The following is a 19985-nucleotide window of genomic DNA, read 5'->3' as shown; positions in this document are numbered from 1 at the left end:
TTCAATGAATCTCAAAACATCTAGGAGTTTCAAAACATTCAAAACCTAATTTTCTTTTCGTTTTTCATGGTGGAAATTGGTAAATCATCATTTACCTACCATGAAATATTTTGCAATTGGATTACGGCATCCCTAGCCTTGATAATTCATTTAGGTGTTATATCAAGGATTCTTATCAACTAACTTAAATTTTCTCCCGTTTTGTAGATCTCAAAATCTAACAACTATGTTCTTCCCGAATCCTTTGGAAAAAGCTTTCCACATGAAGATGATGTTTCACGATTGAATCGTGGAAACAAAAATAATGATTCACTTCCTCTACCTCCTCTAATAATTCTCCCTGGCTCAGGTGTTTAAAGAATTGAAAAGTTCAAAGTCACTCAATCCCTATTGGCAAGTAAACACAAAGATGGAAAGTCTGTGTGTGCACACATCTTAGAGATGAAGTCGCACATTGACAGGTTGTGGATGCTGGCTTTCGATGTCTCAAGGAAGTTGGTTGTGGATGGGTTCTTTAGTCACTTCCTGACTCATATAGTGAGTTCATTAGAGAGTACTATATGATGGACCACGACGTGACCCTCATTGATCTTACCTATTTGCTTATTACTGCTGAATCATCAATGATTTGGCGGATTGGTCAAGCAAATTTGTCTGGTAAATCAGTGTTCCAACCTTCTATGGACAATGACAACATTGGAGGTCCATATAAGTGTTCTCTACTCAAGATAAAGGCTAAGTTTGAGATAGTCCTGTGTACCATTCCAAAAGAGTCCATTTGTTTCTACTGCCAAGAGAAGGGGCATTGGATGCGAAGCTGCAGTATCTACCTGAAGGATCGCGAAGATGGGAGAGTCAAGATGTATGACTCTGCTTCAGGTAAAATCCATTATCTAACTCTATTAAATTCCTATTTGTAGATTCTTAATACATGATGTGATAATATTACCTTTTGATGTTTTGTAGGATCGAAGAAAAGATAGGAAGCTTAAAAGGAAAAGTGAGCTGAGTTTGATCGCAAAGAAATGGATTTTGATCGCATGGTTCGATGATCGGATTTTGAGCTGCTACTTAGAGAGTTATGATAGATTTCTTAGGAATATGTAATAGCATAGTTTTCATTTGAATTGCGTTGTAACGAAAAGTTTTTTTTCCATATTTTATAAATAAATGAAATTTTGAGTTTTGTCTTATTTATTTATCCTTGCAATGTTACTTGTGAAAATTGATGTTTGTTTGTTTCTATTATTAGCAATATTGATATGAATGTGATTCTTAGTTATGTTATTTGTGGTAGTGTCAAAAATTTACCAAGTAAGGAGAGATTCTCATTTGTCAAGTTTCAATTGGACAGAAACTTGGAATCGCATGACTTGTATTATGTGATGAATGAGAACTTTCATCTTTGGGAAATAGAGACTAATTCCTTGTTCACACAAGTATGTGAGTCGAGTAAATCACTAAAGGGTCTAGTATACATTGTTGTGCACTAGGTCAGGTCAACCACAAAGAACGATAAGACTATTCATCATGATTTGCTGAAGTTTTAGTAAATATGGTTATGCTTACAAGATTAAGTGTAATTCTGAATCATTGAAAAGTTCAATGTATGGCAAAACGAATAAGAGGCATCAATAAGGCAAAAAGATAAAAGGTTTCTCCATTCTGGGAAGAAGGGAGAGTACTTTCGTATCGTGTTTTATGATCGTCCTAATGATTATGAAACCATATCACAATTAATCCTCTAAGGACACCTTAGTGCACTTTTATGGATAAGAAAAGGAATTGGAAAATGTTGAAATGGTTAAATCAAAAGGTTAGTCATACTTTGTTCCAATATCGAGTCTTAAAGTCATACTCCAAGATTGTGAAATTTAGTGACATGTCTTAACAAGGTTTATAACACATCATCAAATGTGGAGCAGAAATGTTTCATACTCCGGCACATTTGTAATTGGTAAGTTGTGATGTCTTGGATAAGACAAAGACCAACCAAGACTAATCGTGTGTTGTGCTTTTGTCTTGATAGGAACCCGCACTAACTCTTGAATATTTGTTTGTCATGGAATGTTTCTTGACAAGAGAATCGTATATGTTAAGAGATCAGTGGGAGTCTTAATGATCTTGAAAATTTTCAAGAACAAATCAAGAATAAACCTAGTTGTTCATCACTAGCACACGACTTAGGGTTTCTAACCTATCGTGTTGAAACACGCTTGTTTCTATGTAATTCCAGTAAATTTGATTATGCATGTAAGTTATAAGAGTTCTCAATTGATTGCATAAAGCAAAGCACCTGGATTGGTTAAAGTTCATTGATCTGTATGGGTGAGCTTATTGACTATTTGGAAGACATGGTAGACCCTTGTGCTGTCAGGTGGCAAGAAATAAAATTTGAACAAGTTCAGTCCATAAGAGTTTGTCACAAATCTTGTCTTGTGATAATGGTTATGAAAAATTCACATGGATAGGAACACATACACCACAAAATCTAAGTGTCATAAGGTTTCTCTCCTTCATGAAAATGATTGTGAGGAAACGCTTTCACTAGGAAGATTTTAAGGAGATAATGATTGTGAAAATTGCAATCTCAAATTCGATTATGACTATGGCATCCCTCTTCATAGTTCGAATTGTGAGATTTGGCAATTAGTTTAAACATTTAAGACTTATTGATATTAGTTCTAAAAGTGTTTAGACACATATATGAGCTATCTAAGGAAATGTGTATGAGTTTGAGAAGCCTAGATAAAGTCTTATCGAAGCATCTAGTATTAGAAATGTGAATTTTTGGAAGTCAAGTATTGATTGCTAGAAAGTTCAGCTGATTTCTAAATATGTGTCAAAGCTAGTGGGAGCAAAAATGTTATGTTGGTATGGATATAATTGTCATGTTAGTGGGAGCATGATTATTATTTTAAGTGTTTCAAGTTAGCAGTATTAATTATAGAAAACAAAAGTTTCACTTTGCAAAGTTGTAGGGGTTGAAAAGTTGTTTTGCTATAATTAATGGAGAGAATATTATACTTCGTTTCAAAATCTAAAAGCTTGGATCGAGAAATTTTAATCAAATTTATTCAAAAGACATATATGGATGCTATGTTGAAAAGGTTCAACTTAAGAGAATTCTTTATATGACAATATTATAGCAAGAAACTGGTAAAGTATCATGTTTTTCATGAATCGTGTCCCATACGCTTCTCGTATAAGATCAATTGAATATGCTATAATATTCAATTGTTATAAATTTTCCAAATGCCCAGGGCATTAAGAGGGAATAGGACTAGAATCGGAAATGACTAAAATAATTAAACAACTATTGAGGACAATCTAAGGTTCGCTAAGGTTGGTCCTTGTGGGCAGTTGGAAGTATAGTAATGGATGGTCCATATTAACATTATTATCAATAGATAGGACTCTACTTAGAATGAGTTGTCATATGGAAAATATGAAAATGTTTACATAAATGGGATTTGGATATCAAGAATATATATCTCTGGATTAGAAACTTTTATGCAAGAAGGATGTTCAAAGGAATATACTTTGAATGTGAGACTTCATATCTATGGAATTACCTTGTAATAATCTCCAATAAAGCAACTTGTAATATCATTGGCAAAGTCTTGGTGGCTTTGGTGTTGTGACATTATGAAAGGATCGTTGCATAAAATGTTAGAATCTAACACATTATGATAGTGGCAAGAATTTGGTATTCTTACACTTATGATAGGGATTTAGGAATTCTGAAATGAGTTTCATTGGAAATGTATTCAATTGATCTATTTCACAAAGTAAGGACCAGAGATAAACATAGTGTGCATGCTTGGAACATGGGACAATTGTTGTTATAATTCAAGTAATAACCTGATTATCTGAAACATTATACAATGAATAATGAGTAATCAATATGGTGATTAAATAAAGGTATTTTATTTATACTCAAAAGTTTTGGGGCCATATAGGATTAGTATTATTCTTGTGTTTCACTTTGCATGTTTTGACTTTCCGAATAATAAGATTATTCAAACCATCCACAGTCGATCATACTTTTGAAGTAAGTATTAAGGTAAGACTGTCATGAATCTGACTATAGATTGTTTGAAGTGTTTTAGACATAGAAAAAGTCAGTTGCGGTGTTCATGAGTGCTCCTGAAATAAGATTTGAGTATTGGATTAAACTCATGCTCACTTGACTCGCTTCATGGATTTTATCACGAGTGATTAGTGAGACGATAATATCTTATATTCTTGAAAGGGAGACATAGAGTTGCAATTTACAAGTCAGTTGTACATTGATAATATGTAAACGCACCAGTAACTTGGTGTTATAAAACATATTGTTGTGTGTGATTTGATGAGTAAATTGAGCAAGCATATGAGTTGAAGTTTATCCGTTCCTTTTACCCAATGCGGGATAAAAGCGATATATGTGGGCCCCTCAATGATTTAATGATGACACCCTAAGCGCTTGGTCAAGCCTGGACTAAGTTGATGTGTTCAATTGTAGTCTGTTGTCAGTCATCATAAATCAGGAATCGGGAAACAACACATGAACAGAGGGTATGATTTAAATCCATGTCTCAGTTCATACGATATCTAGAATGGAGGAATATATGATCCCTTATCTAAAGGATGCGTTACTGATAAGATCAGAGTTTGAAAGCGGCTTTTGAAAGCTACGATTGCTAATCAGGTTCTGAAGTTGTACTTGCAAAATAGTTATTAGACTTATCCAAGTGGGAGACTGATGGATTAAGGTGTCTAATCTCATAACTATTTTGGTATGTACTTGACTCGATTATGAGCATGGTCCTTTTGGGTTGCCTTCACCATAGGAACTGATAGGATGAATTAAGAAGAAAGAGGATTAATTATGATTTATTAATATATTATAAGAATGATATATTATAAGAGAAATCATATTATTTAATTAGTATTGATTGGAAATTAATTTGAAATTAATTTGGTGATCAAAAGAGACTAATTAAATCAGTGGAGACTGATTATGTAAATCGGTAATAGTTGTAGTTTGGGCTAATGGATACTATTAGCATAGGATGGATGAAAATCTATGGGGAGCCCATACATTTTCGTCCAAGGCATACTATATGGGGATCCATGAGTTTCTTAGGGCCTAAGCAATGGAATTAGGGTTTCTAAGTTGCATACCCTAGGAGCCTTAACTATAAAAGAAACCCCAAGGCTCTGTAAAATCATACCTAACCTTCTAAGAGATCCATTAGATGAATTTTGTGCTTACTCCTCCCTCTCCTAAGTCATCCTTATTGCTAATGGTGTTTGTGACTCCATTAGAGGTGCAACACTTGGGGCACTAGGATTTCAGAAGTCAAGATCAATAAGGATTGTGATTGTTATTACTACATAACAATCAACGTAAGATCTAAACCCTATTTTCATATGTGATTACGATTATAGTATGCTAGATCTAGGGTTTATGATCTTTGGATGATTATTGCATGTACAGTTGGACAAACTAGATCTAAAGCTTTAGGGTTTGCATGTGCACCAAATGATTGATGTAATGCCCAAAACCCATTAGCGAAGGATATCAATTATCACTATGAGGTAGAGGAATCCTCTACCGTATTAGCTCCTATCCTAGACACACCGATAGAGCATGCTATCTCCTTCTTAGTACCACAAACTGCACATCACTTCGATTGTTTAGGAACTATGGACACTGAGCTTTTCCAGTTGAGGATGTCCATGTTACAGTTGGCAGAGCGTGTAGAGTACCTAGAGGATGAGAGGGACATGGCAGAGATGAGGATCCTCCTAGTGGAGTATCAGTTGCAGGATACCCATGATGATATGAAGTTTGATTGACAATTATTGGAGGAGGTTGTCAGTCATATTGAGAGTTTGGAGCAACAAGTGGATAGAGCAGAGTTGAGGATATCATTTTTTGATGTTTTGATAGATTTTGTTTACTGGTAGTTAGTGCAGCTTATCGCACTTTTGACTGTGTATTGTGGATGTTAGAATTTTCCCTAGCATGATGGTTGAGATGAACATATCGATACAATTTGGGTTAGTGTAATTAGAAAATTTCGCACGTACGACATACTTGCTCATTTTGTAAACTACAGGTCTTTTCTTACACTAACCACCACTTTTTGGTGGACACTCTATAAAATATTATGATGCATATAATATAATATGGTTGTCCGAAATCCGTGTTCTTTATTATCACTTTACTATTTGACTAAGAACTAACACTAACACTAACACTAACACTCCACGTCCTAGTCACTCCCACGAGGATGCTAACTATACAAATACAATCAACTAACTCACGCTACGACACAAACTCTAGGAAGCAAGAAATGGCAACCACGAGAAATACCAAATCCAAACAAGGTCCCCAAGTAGATCAGGATGCCTGATCTACTCAGAGTAACCCACCTATGGACACATCAACCATCAAGGCCCTGGTGGAACAACAAATTTTTAACGCTATGGAAACATTTGGCAACAAGCGCCATACAAGTTTGGAACGGGAGGTGAAATCTCCCAAGGAAACATTCAAGATGCCTCGAGGACTTTCAGCTCCAAGGTCTTTACTAACCGCAATAAGACGTTCTTCAGAAACGAAGGAGTCATAAGACTCACAAGATGGATCAAAAAGTCAGAATGTATTTTCAAGATTAGCTCTTGTCTTGAGGAATGCAAGGTGAAGTTTTATGCTTGAACATTCACGAATACGGACATGTATTTATGGAACAACCACGTTAAGGCAATGGACCTTGCCAATGAAAATGCCTTATCTTGGAAGCAACTCAAGCAAATGCTTATCGAGGAATATATTGAGGAATATTACCCTCAGGAGGAAATACATCGATTGGAGCAAGAGTTATGGAATCTGACCATGACCAAATCTGACATCTCAACCTACACGAATAGATTTAGTGATCTCATCACTATTTGTCCTAGTTTCATGGACCTAAAGATCAAAAGATACATATGGGGGTTAGTTCAGCCCAGACAAGGGTTGATCACAACATCTCGACCAATGACATATGAGAGTGCCAATAGATTTATGTCAACATAACCAACAAAGAGATAAGACTTAGAAATTTGATCCAAAGAGTTAACCTCCCAAAGTCACGAGAAAAAAAAGAACAAGTTTGAAAAGGGTTTTAAGAGTACTTCCAAGCAAGCTCCAAATAAGAAATAAGAGATTGTCAAAGCCTATGCCATCACTCCAACCTTAATAATGGTAGAAGCCCCCACCCTTTAAGGACAATACGCGGGTAAACACTTGAGATGTGACATGTGCCACTACCACCACTCAGACAACTACATGCTCTGCAGCAGGTGCAATAAGAAAGTACCATCGGGTACTACATACATCCTGTGCCTGCGCCTGTTGCCATGACAAATCCAAGGTTTGCTATTACGCCAAAAATTTGAGCTTGTTTTAAATGTATAATAATTATGCACATCAAGAGGAACTAACTAAAACTGAGGAATGATGGAGGAAATGCTTGGGGTAGAGCATTTGTGCTTTGCATAAGGGCCACCATTCAATACCCAACCGTAGTAGCATGTATGTTTCCTGTTAAAAATTTATACATCATTCTACTCTTTGATTATAGAGCTGAGAAAAGTTTTATTACCATTAAGTTTATAGAACTTTTAAAGCATAAGTCTAAGATCCTAGAAGAGCCTTACGTAAACGGAGAATCTCGCAGTACTCGGGAAATATTAGAAAATTGCCTTATAACTCTAAAAAATCACACCTTTCATGTTGACATCACATCTATGATAACCGGGAGTTCTGATGTCATGATTGGCATGGATTGGTTGTCACTACACCAAGCCAAAATTTTATGCTATGAAAAATCGAAATGATTATCCTTGCCCAACGGAGAATCCTTATAATTATCTCTTGCATAAAGGTGCAGAAGTACCTTCACAAGAAATATTACACTTTCTTAGCTCACATTATAGATAAGAGGGATGAGAAGAAGGAAATCAAAGACATATCGCAAGTAAGTGATTTTCCCGATGTGTTTATAGAAGATTACCCAAACTACCACTAATTTGCGAGTTTGAATTCCGAATTAACCAAATCCCAAGGGTAACGCCAGTATCAAAATCTTTTTACCAGTTAGCCCCTTCAAAAATGCAAGAACTATCTGGACAACTTCAATAGCTTCTCGATAAGGGCTTCATAAGACCAATTTTCTCACCTTGGGGAGCCCCAATGTTATTTGTAAAGAAAAAGGATAGAACCTTCAGGATGTGTATAGATTATCGAGAGCTAAAAAATCAACGATCAATAATAGATATCAACTCCCAAGGACCGATGATCTATTTGACCAGCTTCAAGGATCTAGATTTTACTCAAATATTGATTTAAGTTCAGGGTACCACCAACTTCGAATACAAGAGGAATATATCCCAAAGACAACATTTAGTACTTGCTATGGCTATTACGACATTCTAGTTATGCCCTTCAGTCTAACTAACACCCCAATAGTCTTCTGGATCTAATGAACCGTGTTTGTAAACCTTACATGGATAAATTCGTGATTGTGTTTATCAATGATATATTGATATACTCACGAACTGAGGAAGAACATGAATAACACCTACACATCATCTTAGAATTGATAAGAATGGATAAGTTGCACGACAATTTCTCAAAGTGTGAAGTTTGGATAAGAGAAGTACATTTTCTTAGACATGTGGTTAGAAAAAAGGGTATTCAAGTAGTCCCTTCCAAAATCAAAGAAATAAAGAAGTGGGAAGCACCTACAACACCAACATTGGATTCACAAATGGGCATTCACCTAAAGATAGAGCCAGAAAGTGAACACAATATGATGAATCCTCTCAATAAGATTAAAAAATCGACATTCGAACTAACTCCGGGTCTCAGCCAACCCCTCCCAACCACTCTTCAAAGTACTCTTTAGAGTTCCGAAATCACATGCACACGCTCACGGGGAGTCTGCACATAATCTACCCCCTCATTTCTAATAAGGTAGTGTCGTTATTGAACAAAGTCCCTTAGATTCCCCTAGAACACACTCAAGAGTCAACTTGAATTTCCCTTTTTATTCTTCACATGCACAATCAGTGGCCCCTGCCACTGGTTCCAAGCTTTTCGAGACATGAGCAGTCACCTTATTTCAAAAGTTGCAACTAGTCTGATACTTGGTTCAGGTAGAGGAGAATCAGTTATTTATACAAGGATTAGGAGGAATTTTGTTGATAGGGATCATACACTATATTCAAAGCTATCAAGAGAACAGGTGGAATACACGCTCATCTCGATGTGCCAATGAAAAATCAGCAGTCGCACCCCCGTGTATCCATCAAATGAATATATTTCATCAAGAACTTCAACCTATCATCAATGCAGTCAAGCCCATACAAATTTCAGGAGTTCAAGTTCCTGATGACACAATGATTAATTCTCTTTAAGAAACTGTTGCTGCTAAGGGAGATGTTCCCGAGCCAAACAATATCTTGGATGATTCTCCTCCAAAGTTTGTGAATGTTGCAGATGTGTCTTCTCTAGTTGCCAATGATGAAGTTTTGGAAGAAATTCTTTTTTAAGATGAAGGCACAACTATTAGATCTATTCATGTTTCCTCCTCGTTCAACATTTTTTAGAATCCTTCCTCCTCCAAAGCTTGTTTTCATTTTGGACTCTCTTCGTCCTTAGAAGCATCTGATGAAAATAATGATCTCGAGCTAAATGATGTCCCACCTCCTCCTCCAAAAAATTCATTAGAAGGTCATCAATACACTCCTTCTCAAGAAGCTCCACAAGATGACCACAAGAGCATAGATGGTGATGATCAGAAGTCTGAAAGTTCCACTTCGGACACCAGATCCTCCAATGAGAATATTACGGATCCATTTGCCATATTAGAACTCCGAGATAACATTGTTGAAGCTAATTCCTAGATCAAAAAGTCACTCAGCAGGTAGACGGTCTTAATTCTAAATTTGGCCTGGTACTTAAATCTCTCTCTGAGATTAAGGTTGCCACTCCATCCGAACTTGATAATACAAATAAACTAGATCAGCTTATCTCGGTTCACCTGAGTCACACTCTTGGAGATGCTAAAGCTTGTTACAACGAAAACATGGATCATCACATCACTATAATCAACGTTATGCTCAAAGTCCATGACGATATGCTCACAACCATAAATACCCTGATTAGGCAAACTCACATTCTCCATGAGAAACAGATTCAGATGTTGGAAAAAATAGATCTGTCACAAAGACACCATGAACTTGGTCACTCAAGAAGTACTCATCAAGGTCATTTGTGCAACTCAACATCATGTACATTCCAAACTACAAGTTTGATGAATCGCTCTTCATTCTCGACCAGATTACCTTAAATCTTAGGTTCCAACGGTAGAAGCCTATGATTCACTTTTTAGGAAAATCAACCTAAGTATTTAGCATATGTTTGAGTGCTTATCTGCACTCAAGTTTGATGAATTGCTTGCATGGGAGGCAGGTCCATCCAATGCAAATAGGGGGAGAACTCCAGGCAATACAGCAAAAAACTATTCAATGGAAAACTATCTTATATTTCTCTCTCCTAGATGAAGATTCTATTAAAGAGATAGTGGAACTAGATATTTCCGAAGCTAAAGATGTTAAAAATGATGTTGTGAAAGATGTAATTCTTGGTCTTCAAGCTATCAAGGAACCACCCACCAAAATTCTTCCGGAAGAAGAGAAGTTGAAACGGTCCTCAGTTTCCTAGCCATCAACCTTATCCAATGCATTTAAAAGGAGCTGATACATGGTTAAAATCAAGACAAAACTAAAAATTGATGCATTCTGAGCTACGCAGCCAATACCTCCTCCAATTCCTACTCCGAGAATTTCTCATACTGATGTATGATCTCCTACCAAGAAACCGGATGACATTCCTAAAGAATCCTTGGTCCCTCCTTCATTCGAGTTGATAATCACTCAAACCGACCAACAAATCATATCCTCCATTTTTTCCGAAGAAGGGAAATCAACTGAAAAAAGGCAAATAAATAGCAACCAGTTCGGACAACCCAATGAATTCATCGAAAAAGTTTGAGGGCTTGTCAAAATAACAAATATAGCAAACATCGGAAGAAAGCATCTAGATTCAAGCACTTAAAGACAACCCAAATCCGATGTTGGGCATTTCTCCTATCTTCCGAGAAGGGATTCTACACGATATACGTTTTGTTCCTTTTATGTACTTCGATCTTCCAACACATGATGCTGACCAAATTGATATACTAATCTCTCCACATGGAAACTACTATATCAAGTTCGCACCCTTGCATCCATCAGATGATCCTCAAATCATGATCTGAATAGAGTGTGAGAGATTGAGAACCTTTTATCCAACAATGCACGGTCGAATCAAAAAGAAATTTTCAAATCATGATCCAACCCTGCAGCTCTGATCTTACCTGAAGGACCAATTAAAGAACATGAACTTAGCTACATCTACCTCAAGAAGAAATCGAATCCAAAAGAATTTTTCAGATTTATGGACAAACACCTTGTTCCCACCAAGGTTCTTCATAAATTCATTTCAAATGCTGCCAAGAGTAATTCCTCTGAGCACATCAAGAAGAGATTTATTAAGCATCTCAAATGGTACATCGAAGTCCAAAGTTGTCACCAGAGTGCTTACTTGTTTGTGTTTGATCAAGTTAAGAGATGAGCTTGGAGATTGCTAAGGTTACTTAGGGGTCGATTGTTAGAATATGAAAACTGATCCTTAAGCAATCCGAGGTGAAGATTTTTCGAGATGCGTTCCATTCAGAAGTCAAGATCGGTTTGAGATGTATTTTTGTGTTAAATGTTTTGAGTATGTAATACACATTTATTATTATAAGTACTAATTTGTTCTTTTGCTATTGTCTCTGACTATAGTACATGGGACAAGATCAACAGCAACGACTATGTCAGTCTATTGATCCTCAGGGTCTAGCAGTCCACACTTAATTTTTTACTATTTTTCTTTTACTTACACCTTTACTATTTAAGGAGTAGTCACCTTTGTATTATGTGCGGGACATGTACCTTCACTATTATCAAGAATCATTCAGTCAATCATTCTCTCTTACATTGTTCTTCAGGGGATGTAGTGCAATCAAGTCGAACTCTTCCTTTTAAAACTGGAAGTACATAAAAATGTTTAAACCACACAACCATAAGCACAAAGCTTACTGAGTTCCCAAAAAGACCACATACAACATATATACATATATAACAACATGTGTCTATGTCGGGTCTGTATCAACCCCCAGGTTCGTATACACCTCGATTCCATAATGACCCTATGTAACAACTTGTAGCCGTGTCGAGTCCGTATCAACCTTGAGTCCATAGTGACTCTATATAACAGCTTGTAGCTATGTTGGGTATGTATCAGCCCCACATACATAAGCATACAAACATATAAGCATGATTCACAAAGACAACAAGTACATATAGGTATATCAGCAAGTTTTATAAAGATAAATACCATCAAATAAACATATTCTAGTTAGCCGACATTGGTGCCTTCAACCCATGAGTATAGTGAATAGACTCACCTGAACTACTCATCAAAAGCTCAATCACCACCTTAGCAACAAAACAACCAACCCAAGCTTCTTGAATCCAAACCAAAATCAATCCTTAAACAAATGCCCAACTCTACTCAATTTTGAACAAAACTCAAACTGGTCAAAAAGTCAATAGTCAAAGTCAAACAGTCAACATGCAGACTATTTCCACATTGTGGCCTTCCTTGGCTATGTCGTGGTCATGCTAGGGAAAACAGTCAAGGTTTTAAACTCTGCCATGTCATGGTCACCTTTGCCACACCGTGGGAATTGACTGAAGTGCCATTTCTACACCAAGCACTTAATCCTTACATATCTAAATCCAAAACTTGAGATCTATTCTTTCACAATGACTTAATGGTGTGGCTAGGTAGAGTGTTGACTAGGTTTTTTTTTCCTCTAATGCTTTCTTACACATTTATTACTTTAATATAAATAAGTATGGTACTCTGTTTATATAAGATATTATTTAAGAGAAGCACGACACAAAAGAATGGCTGGTTTTTAGAAGACTTCATCTCTCTCTTTCTCTCTCTCTCTCTCTCTCTCTCTCTCTCTCTCTCCCTCCTAATGTTGAAATCATGAAGGTTTTTTCCCTTCTAAATCTCTTGATTTTCAGTGCAAGTTTTTGGTTCTTTAAGTTGGTTCTCTTTAATGACTTATTTGGTATCTGTCTTAAAGCTTAAGAAAAACTTTATACAAGTGTTTACTAGCATATTTTGGTGGTTTAACGCTTGTTTAATGCATGCATTATAGAGAAATTCTACTTCGAGTTATAAAGTCATCTTCATTAATTTCCTAATTGTCAAAAGGAACCAAAGTCTTCAAATATTGTTATACTTTTTGCTTCATTGATTATATTTAATTTTTCTAAGTTCTTACAATTTGATCCTTGGTAGGTATAAAACGGTTTTAGTTTATTCAAACAAAAATGTTTCCCTTGTTAATTACGTCTAATTTTGTGACTATAATTAAACTATTTTAAATAAACATGTGTATAGTTGTACAATTTTTTATCGACCCAAGACCCAATGCTTGTATTTATATTCATATGATCGTTTATTGAGAGACAATAATGTTAGAAAAATGGATGAATAGATTGCTTGGATTCTCTGAAAGTCGTGATTCACTATCAAATTGAAGTATTTCGATGGTACAGATCGAACACTCGATTGGATGAAATTCAGAGAATGAAATTTGAGAATGTATATGAAAATGTTCTTCAACATGTACCAGAATATTGACCAAAAAACGGATATATCAATCCTGTCTGAAAACTGTCAACAAACTGTCATAAAACTACCAAACTGTCATTAAACGAATGTCATGGAATAAAGGGTCAACTTTCTAAAATTGGATTTTTGATGCAATTTTTAATATAGCAACATAGTCCAAATAAAAAAATTTCGTGCTGACCTGGCAGCTCGATCCCAGCCAGGGGCTGCCGCCCCCGGACCCCCGTTCGTTTAGGGGCTTCGCCCCTAAATAGCAATGTACTTTAAATCTTGAAAAACTTGAACAAGTGTGCACTCCTACACCATCCTAACTTGTTCAATATTCAACAAGATCACTTTTGGTCAACAAATTTAATCCTATTACACTTAAATAATATTTGATGATATAAAATCACCAACAAATAAGATAACCATTCCATAATACTAACTGTCTATTTAATATTTATAAATCATGTCCATGTAACACTTTACATACATAATAAATTATTTATAACAAACAAAAACTATTAAATTTACGACACTTTACTTGAAAAACAATGATTTTATTATTATTTTTTCTTTATAAAAGTCATTCATATTCCTAAAAAGATTTGGAAGTCGGAGGAGTGAGATGGTGGATACTGGATGTTTCATCTAAGAGCAGATATATAGATGAGAGATAGGCAATGGAACAGTAGGCATTAAACTAATCACAAACTAACGCGTGGAAAATGTATCATGCTCAGGATTAGGGAACACGATATATATATATATATATATATATATATATATATATATATATATATATATATATATATAAATAAATTTCCTGTTCCCTAATACCTGAGCATGATACTGTTCTACGGGTTAGTTTGTAATTAGTTTAATATCCAGTGTTCCATCGCCTATCTCTTATCCACCTATTTGCTCTCAGATGAAAACATCCAGTATCTACCATCTCACTCCTCTGACTTCCAACTATGGCACCCCTCGAAACCAGCTCAATCGCCGAATCTAGCTAGCATTTCCGCTGATTCGTTTCCATCATCAGTACTGGTCTCCTTCCTCACTTCTATTTGGCTTCTTTGCTGCTCTCTGCTTCGTCGGAGCACCACTCCATTTTTGCTCCCTCCATTGCCCCTATCATCTAATCAGACGATGCACCGACTAGGGCTTAATTTTTAATCTGCCTTCTGATCATATACTTGCACATATGAAGCTAGATGTCCACCACCTCCACGCTTTTGCTCACACACCCCCGATGATTTTCTCTACAAATTTCTAACTATCGATCGAGCCCTAAATAGCCTACCTCCAGATGATTGAAGTTTGCTCATGGGTATGATATTGCAGAGAAAATTCTCAATTTTCGATTCTTCACAATAACCGCCTCCAACGCCTTGGTCCATGTTACTGCATCTCCTACATTATGCTTCTTCTTTTTTGATGCAAAGGTTCGATTAACCATCCGCCAGAACCACCACTAACGTTTCTCGCTTTTCAGTTACCACCATGGGTGACTTGGTTTTAGTTGATGCAAGATAGATTTACAGGAAGTATTTTTTGGGAAACACTAAAATGGAACCAACCGCATGATCACAGTCATTTTGGTGTTTCAATATAACTATTTTAATAGGTTAGTAAAGTTTCTTTTTCTAATGTTTGTTGATAGAAAATTTAAAAGAAGTTATTTGATGAAATATCTACATCTATAAATCATTGGTGTTAGGATCTTGATCATCTTTTGTAGCTTTGTGTCTCTCAGTTTCAAACCTTGTAGATTGTTTTCTTAGATTATTTGTTGAACTTCTATTATTATATGTTCATCAACCAAAGTTTTACAAACGTAGAAACATTATTAAAAAAAACAACACGAAATCATACAACAAATATTATCAAAAGTACGCAAAAATTGTAAAAAATACAGAAAAAATGTAAGAAGCAATACTTGTAACCGTAATGTGGTTTTTTATTTAATCGAGTTCAAGTAACATCTCCTTAAGACCTTTGATTTTGTAGAATGATTTGAAGATTTTAGGTAATTTTAAATGTCAAATATGGTGAAATGCCAAGGGCTCCGTTCATACGGTGAAGCAGCCTCTTTTACGTAACCTACTGCATGTGAGTCTCTCCAATCTTTTGCTTATGTTTTCGTTATGTTAGTAAAACCGACAACCCTAATCCATGCACTGTGTAATGAACATTAATAATAAAAAAGTTCTTGTCTTCTACTTTGTATGTGTTTGAAGTCCTATGTGCCTCCGATATCTTACATGCACCACTTACATTAACAACTAAGTTTTCTGATTGTGACTAAGTTTCTGATTGTTTCTTAGAACGAAGGAACTGATCAACAACTTCATATTTATATTTATAAAACGATTTTATATACATATCAAACAATGACAGTCACAAAATTTCATAACCTTTGATGAAGAACAAATCAATGTGTACCCAATAGGCCAATAACATGTAACTATCGCAATATAGGGTCATTTCCTAGTTTTTAATTTAAAATATATATATATATATATATATATATATATATATATATATATATATATATATATATATATATTTCTTAGAATGCATCATACTTTCTGACCATGAGACACACTACTGGAAAAAGGATAATACAATACACCATAATATAATACGGATATAATAAAGCCCGTACTAGAAAGGGATGTATGTTTCTAGTTAAAGGCGTATTATATATACACTTAAATTTGGAGAGGCTTGTCTACAGTAGCTATTCCATTCACCTTCCGAGTGTCTCCCACCGCCGTCGACTTACAATCAAAGACGACCGTTCTTCCCCATCACCATCTATCTTCCAAATTACTAGATTAACCTCGCGGTCTTTGTTCTTTACAGTTCAGAGCCAAAACCCTATCACCACCACCTCCCTATACGTTGCTACTCTCCGATTATAGGATATCTTGCCAACTGCGAAGCCTCCACAAACGCAACCCCGACTCCATTATCGTCTACTTCTTCCCAATGCCCATTCTTTGGTTAAGCCCTAAATACATTCCACCGCTCACTGCTTCGTCTTCCTCCTCAATCAAATTGAGAGCCGCTGATGTCGTAGAAAGACAATCCTCCACCGCCTGTGTCATCAAACTCAAAGTCGCCGGTGTCGTAGAAAGAGAATCCACCACCGCCAGGTCGCCACCTCTAAAGGCTTCTGGTTCGTCTTCGTCGCCAATTCAGAATCGTGTTCTTAGGTCACTCGAAAAGCACTCATGGTCGATGAAATCAAAATGCGAAATCATGTTCTTAGGTCACTGGAAAAGCACTCATGCTCGATGAAATCATCAATTACGTTCAGTCACTACAAGGTCAAGTTGAGGTAAGTCGATAATTTCAAATTCTTGTAAATATATCCACCGATTACCATCAAGATGATTGTAGTTCTTCTTATAGATATTTGAGAACCTTTTTTTCGCCTTTCGACTCCGAATATCATTCGCCTTAAGCCGCCTCCAACTCCGTTGATCACCTCACTCACGACTCATGTTCCTCCAGCAAGTTTCGTCTTCGTCTACATGTGTTCCGCGACTCAATCCAACTTATTTGTAACCAGCCTTTAATTCCAATAAGATTGGATTACTTTTCTGCTGAATTGCAGTTGCTTCCAATTTCCATCAATGGCATCTCAAGCCGATTCATCTCTGCAAGCCATCTGTAATCACTGTGGCTCACTTCAACTACTTGATCAGGTCCCCTTTCTCCTTCATATTCACTTCATTTCATCTAATTGTAACTATTGTTTTGAGCAGAGAAAACTTCCTTTTGATACTATCTATTTGGAGATTTGAGATGTTACTGAAGTGTAGTGTTTCCTCATAACTTTTTCCTGATTTGTTCTACTGTTTCACAGTCATCCAACAACTGTGAATCTTTCAGATGTTGCAACTAAACTTACAGAGATTGTCGAACTCTGCTGCAACTGCTACGGGTGCTAACCAAGTGTTCCTTGTAATTCTTCTCTCTCCTTGTAACTCATATCATGTATTCATGTTTGATTTAGTTACTTTCTGTTCTTTGCCTTTTCGGGCTTACATTGAAGCTGCTGAAGTAATGCTGGAAGATGATGTTGCTTCCAATAAAGCAATCGGGTCATATGGATCTTCTTTCATTCAAATTCAACAAAAGGAATCTAAGAAATTTTCTGTTTTGACACGTTGTAATACTGGCAGGCTAGTCATCTCCCTCTCTACATGACATACTCTAGATCTTGAGCTACATGTTCTTATGATTTGTTCTTTATTGTTTCATTTCAATAGTCTTGCAATAGCTGGATTTGGAACTGCTCTTAGAGTAATCCATGCACTACATGCTGATGGAGTACTTGAAAGAGCTTATTGTACAGAAACCCGTCCATTTAACCAAGTAAACAATCTTCATTATTACATGGAAATATGGAATAGTTCTTTAGTTGTGTGTGCACCTTAGGTGTTTGATGAAATGTCTGACTCGGTCAATACTGTTTTTGTTCATTCGTTAAAGTGTAGGGATCAAGATTAACAGCTTATGAATTAGTTCATGACAAAATACCCGCGACTCTTATAGCAGATTTTGCAGCTGCTGCTTTAATGAAAACTAGATCTATCCATGTTGTCATTGTTGGAGCTGATCGTGTTACTGCTAATGGTATGTTATTACTATTTTACCAAAAAATCCTTTGTTACTTTTAATCTAAAAAAATTAATTTGATTTTAGGTGGCACTGCGAACAAGATTGGAACATATAGCCTAGCGTCGTCTGCTAAACATCATGGTGTTCAATTTTACGTTGCGGCCCCCTTGACTTCAGTTGACTTGTCCTTATCTTCTGGAAATGAAATTGTTATAGAAGAAAGGTCACCAAAGGAGTTACTTAACACACATGGTGGTATGGGAGAACAAGTTGTAGCTTCTGTGATTTGTGTTTGGAATCCAACTTTTGATGTTACACCAGCTAATTTAATATCTGGTATCATAACTGAAAAGGTATTCTTCAATCTTCAATACAAAAGGCATTAATTTATGTTATGGGTATATTATATATATGATTAATTTATGTTACACACACATGATTTTGTTCTTATTATTCCATTTTCTAATTTTCTATCTATGCCCCTAGGTGGTGAGGCTTTGTTTGCTTTTGACTGTCAAGGAATCTGCAATTAATGTGCCTAGAAATTTAAAGTATCACCTTATATATGAGAATGCCAAATCCTCCAATTGTCGGTAACATGGTCACATATAGGTTAGTAATTTTCCAACTATTCACTCATTTCATTTATCATTGTCCATAAGATTAGATTTTGTTGGTTGTGTAAACAGGAACTTCAGTGTTTTGACTCCATATGCTCTCTATTCATAAGAAGGAAAATGAAGATGCAATTTCAATTATATTTTACCTCCGGAAGATAGAAGATATATCCAGGTGTTTTTCGATATTAGTTTTGACTGTTGTCCCTTCATTTAGAATCAAAGATCATGAAGTTTGTAATTGGATGTTGAATATGGCTGGAATGCAATTAAGAATGGCCGTTAGGAAGGAGTCTGGGTTTGGTATCTTGACATCTAGTACGGTTGTATGAGGAGATCGTATGGTGTATTAGATGGGTGTGTGTTTGAGAGGATTCATATCAAGTACGGTTGTGCATGGGTGTATTAGATGTGTATATATGCCGTATTAGATGATTGTATGTGATGGTTGTAAAAAGTAGATATGATACATATAGTACGGCTAAATAGTCGTACTCTATTAGGTATGTAATCTAATACACCCCTCTACTAATACGCCCTCTATGTACGTACTATATTCATACTTTCAACCGTACTCTATTAACATTTTTCTAGTAGTGACAGTTTCTTAACCACCAATTTTATATTTCTTTCGATTGTAAAATGTCCGACTTACCGCTTGATCATTTCCTCTAAGGCTTTTTGTTATGGCGTTTTCTTTCTATAGTTACAAACATCTTTATATTTTTTTATAGATTCACATCCCGTTGCTTAGACATCAATATGCGTAATGGGTTTACTTACACAATCAATATACCATACACGCATATCAAACATTTAAGATGCTTACGATTTCTATTAATACTCAAAAGGAAAATTTTGCACATAAATATGCAAGGTCGGCCTTAAGCACGTGATGGGTGTAC

At 35.9% G+C, this 19985-nt stretch overlaps 1 protein-coding gene across 2 annotated transcripts; it reads left to right on the top strand.

The window, feature by feature from the left end:
• Positions 1-16548: 16548 nt before the first annotated feature.
• Positions 16549-19716, top strand: LOC145041047 (methylthioribose-1-phosphate isomerase-like). 2 transcript variants are annotated; one of them, XM_078988952.1, is made up of 9 exons: positions 16550-17174; positions 17249-17544; positions 17706-17803; positions 17895-18024; positions 18112-18217; positions 18340-18478; positions 18548-18816; positions 18950-19075; positions 19153-19716. In XM_078988952.1, the coding sequence occupies exons 4-8, from the start codon at positions 17906-17908 to the stop codon at positions 19058-19060; spliced, it is 744 nt and encodes a 247-aa protein (XP_078845078.1). In that variant the 5' UTR covers positions 16550-17174; positions 17249-17544; positions 17706-17803; positions 17895-17905; the 3' UTR covers positions 19061-19075; positions 19153-19716. The 2 variants fall into 2 exon arrangements, with proteins under 2 accessions (XP_078845077.1, XP_078845078.1); XM_078988951.1 differs by having other exon boundaries at positions 16549-17174; positions 17706-18024.
• Positions 19717-19985: the final 269 nt, after the last annotated feature.

This window comes from Lactuca saligna, chromosome 4, assembly GCF_052625555.1.
Source record: "Lactuca saligna cultivar CGN05327 chromosome 4, ASM5262555v1, whole genome shotgun sequence".
Classification (NCBI taxonomy): Eukaryota; Viridiplantae; Streptophyta; class Magnoliopsida; order Asterales; family Asteraceae; genus Lactuca; species Lactuca saligna.
The sequence above is the reverse complement of the archived record's forward strand: the minus strand, read 5'-3'. Positions and strand labels throughout refer to the sequence as shown.

Bases quoted from the DNA above. Each gene is read 5' to 3' on its own strand.
- LOC145041047 (XM_078988951.1), top strand. From the start codon at position 17,732: ATGTTGCAACTAAACTTACAGAGATTGTCGAACTCTGCTGCAACTGCT. The intron at 18,025-18,111 runs GCTAGTCATCTC...TCATTTCAATAG, and splicing joins ACACGTTGTAATACTGGCAG to TCTTGCAATAGCTGGATTTG. The intron at 18,817-18,949 runs GTATTCTTCAAT...CTATGCCCCTAG, and splicing joins CTGGTATCATAACTGAAAAG to GTGGTGAGGCTTTGTTTGCT.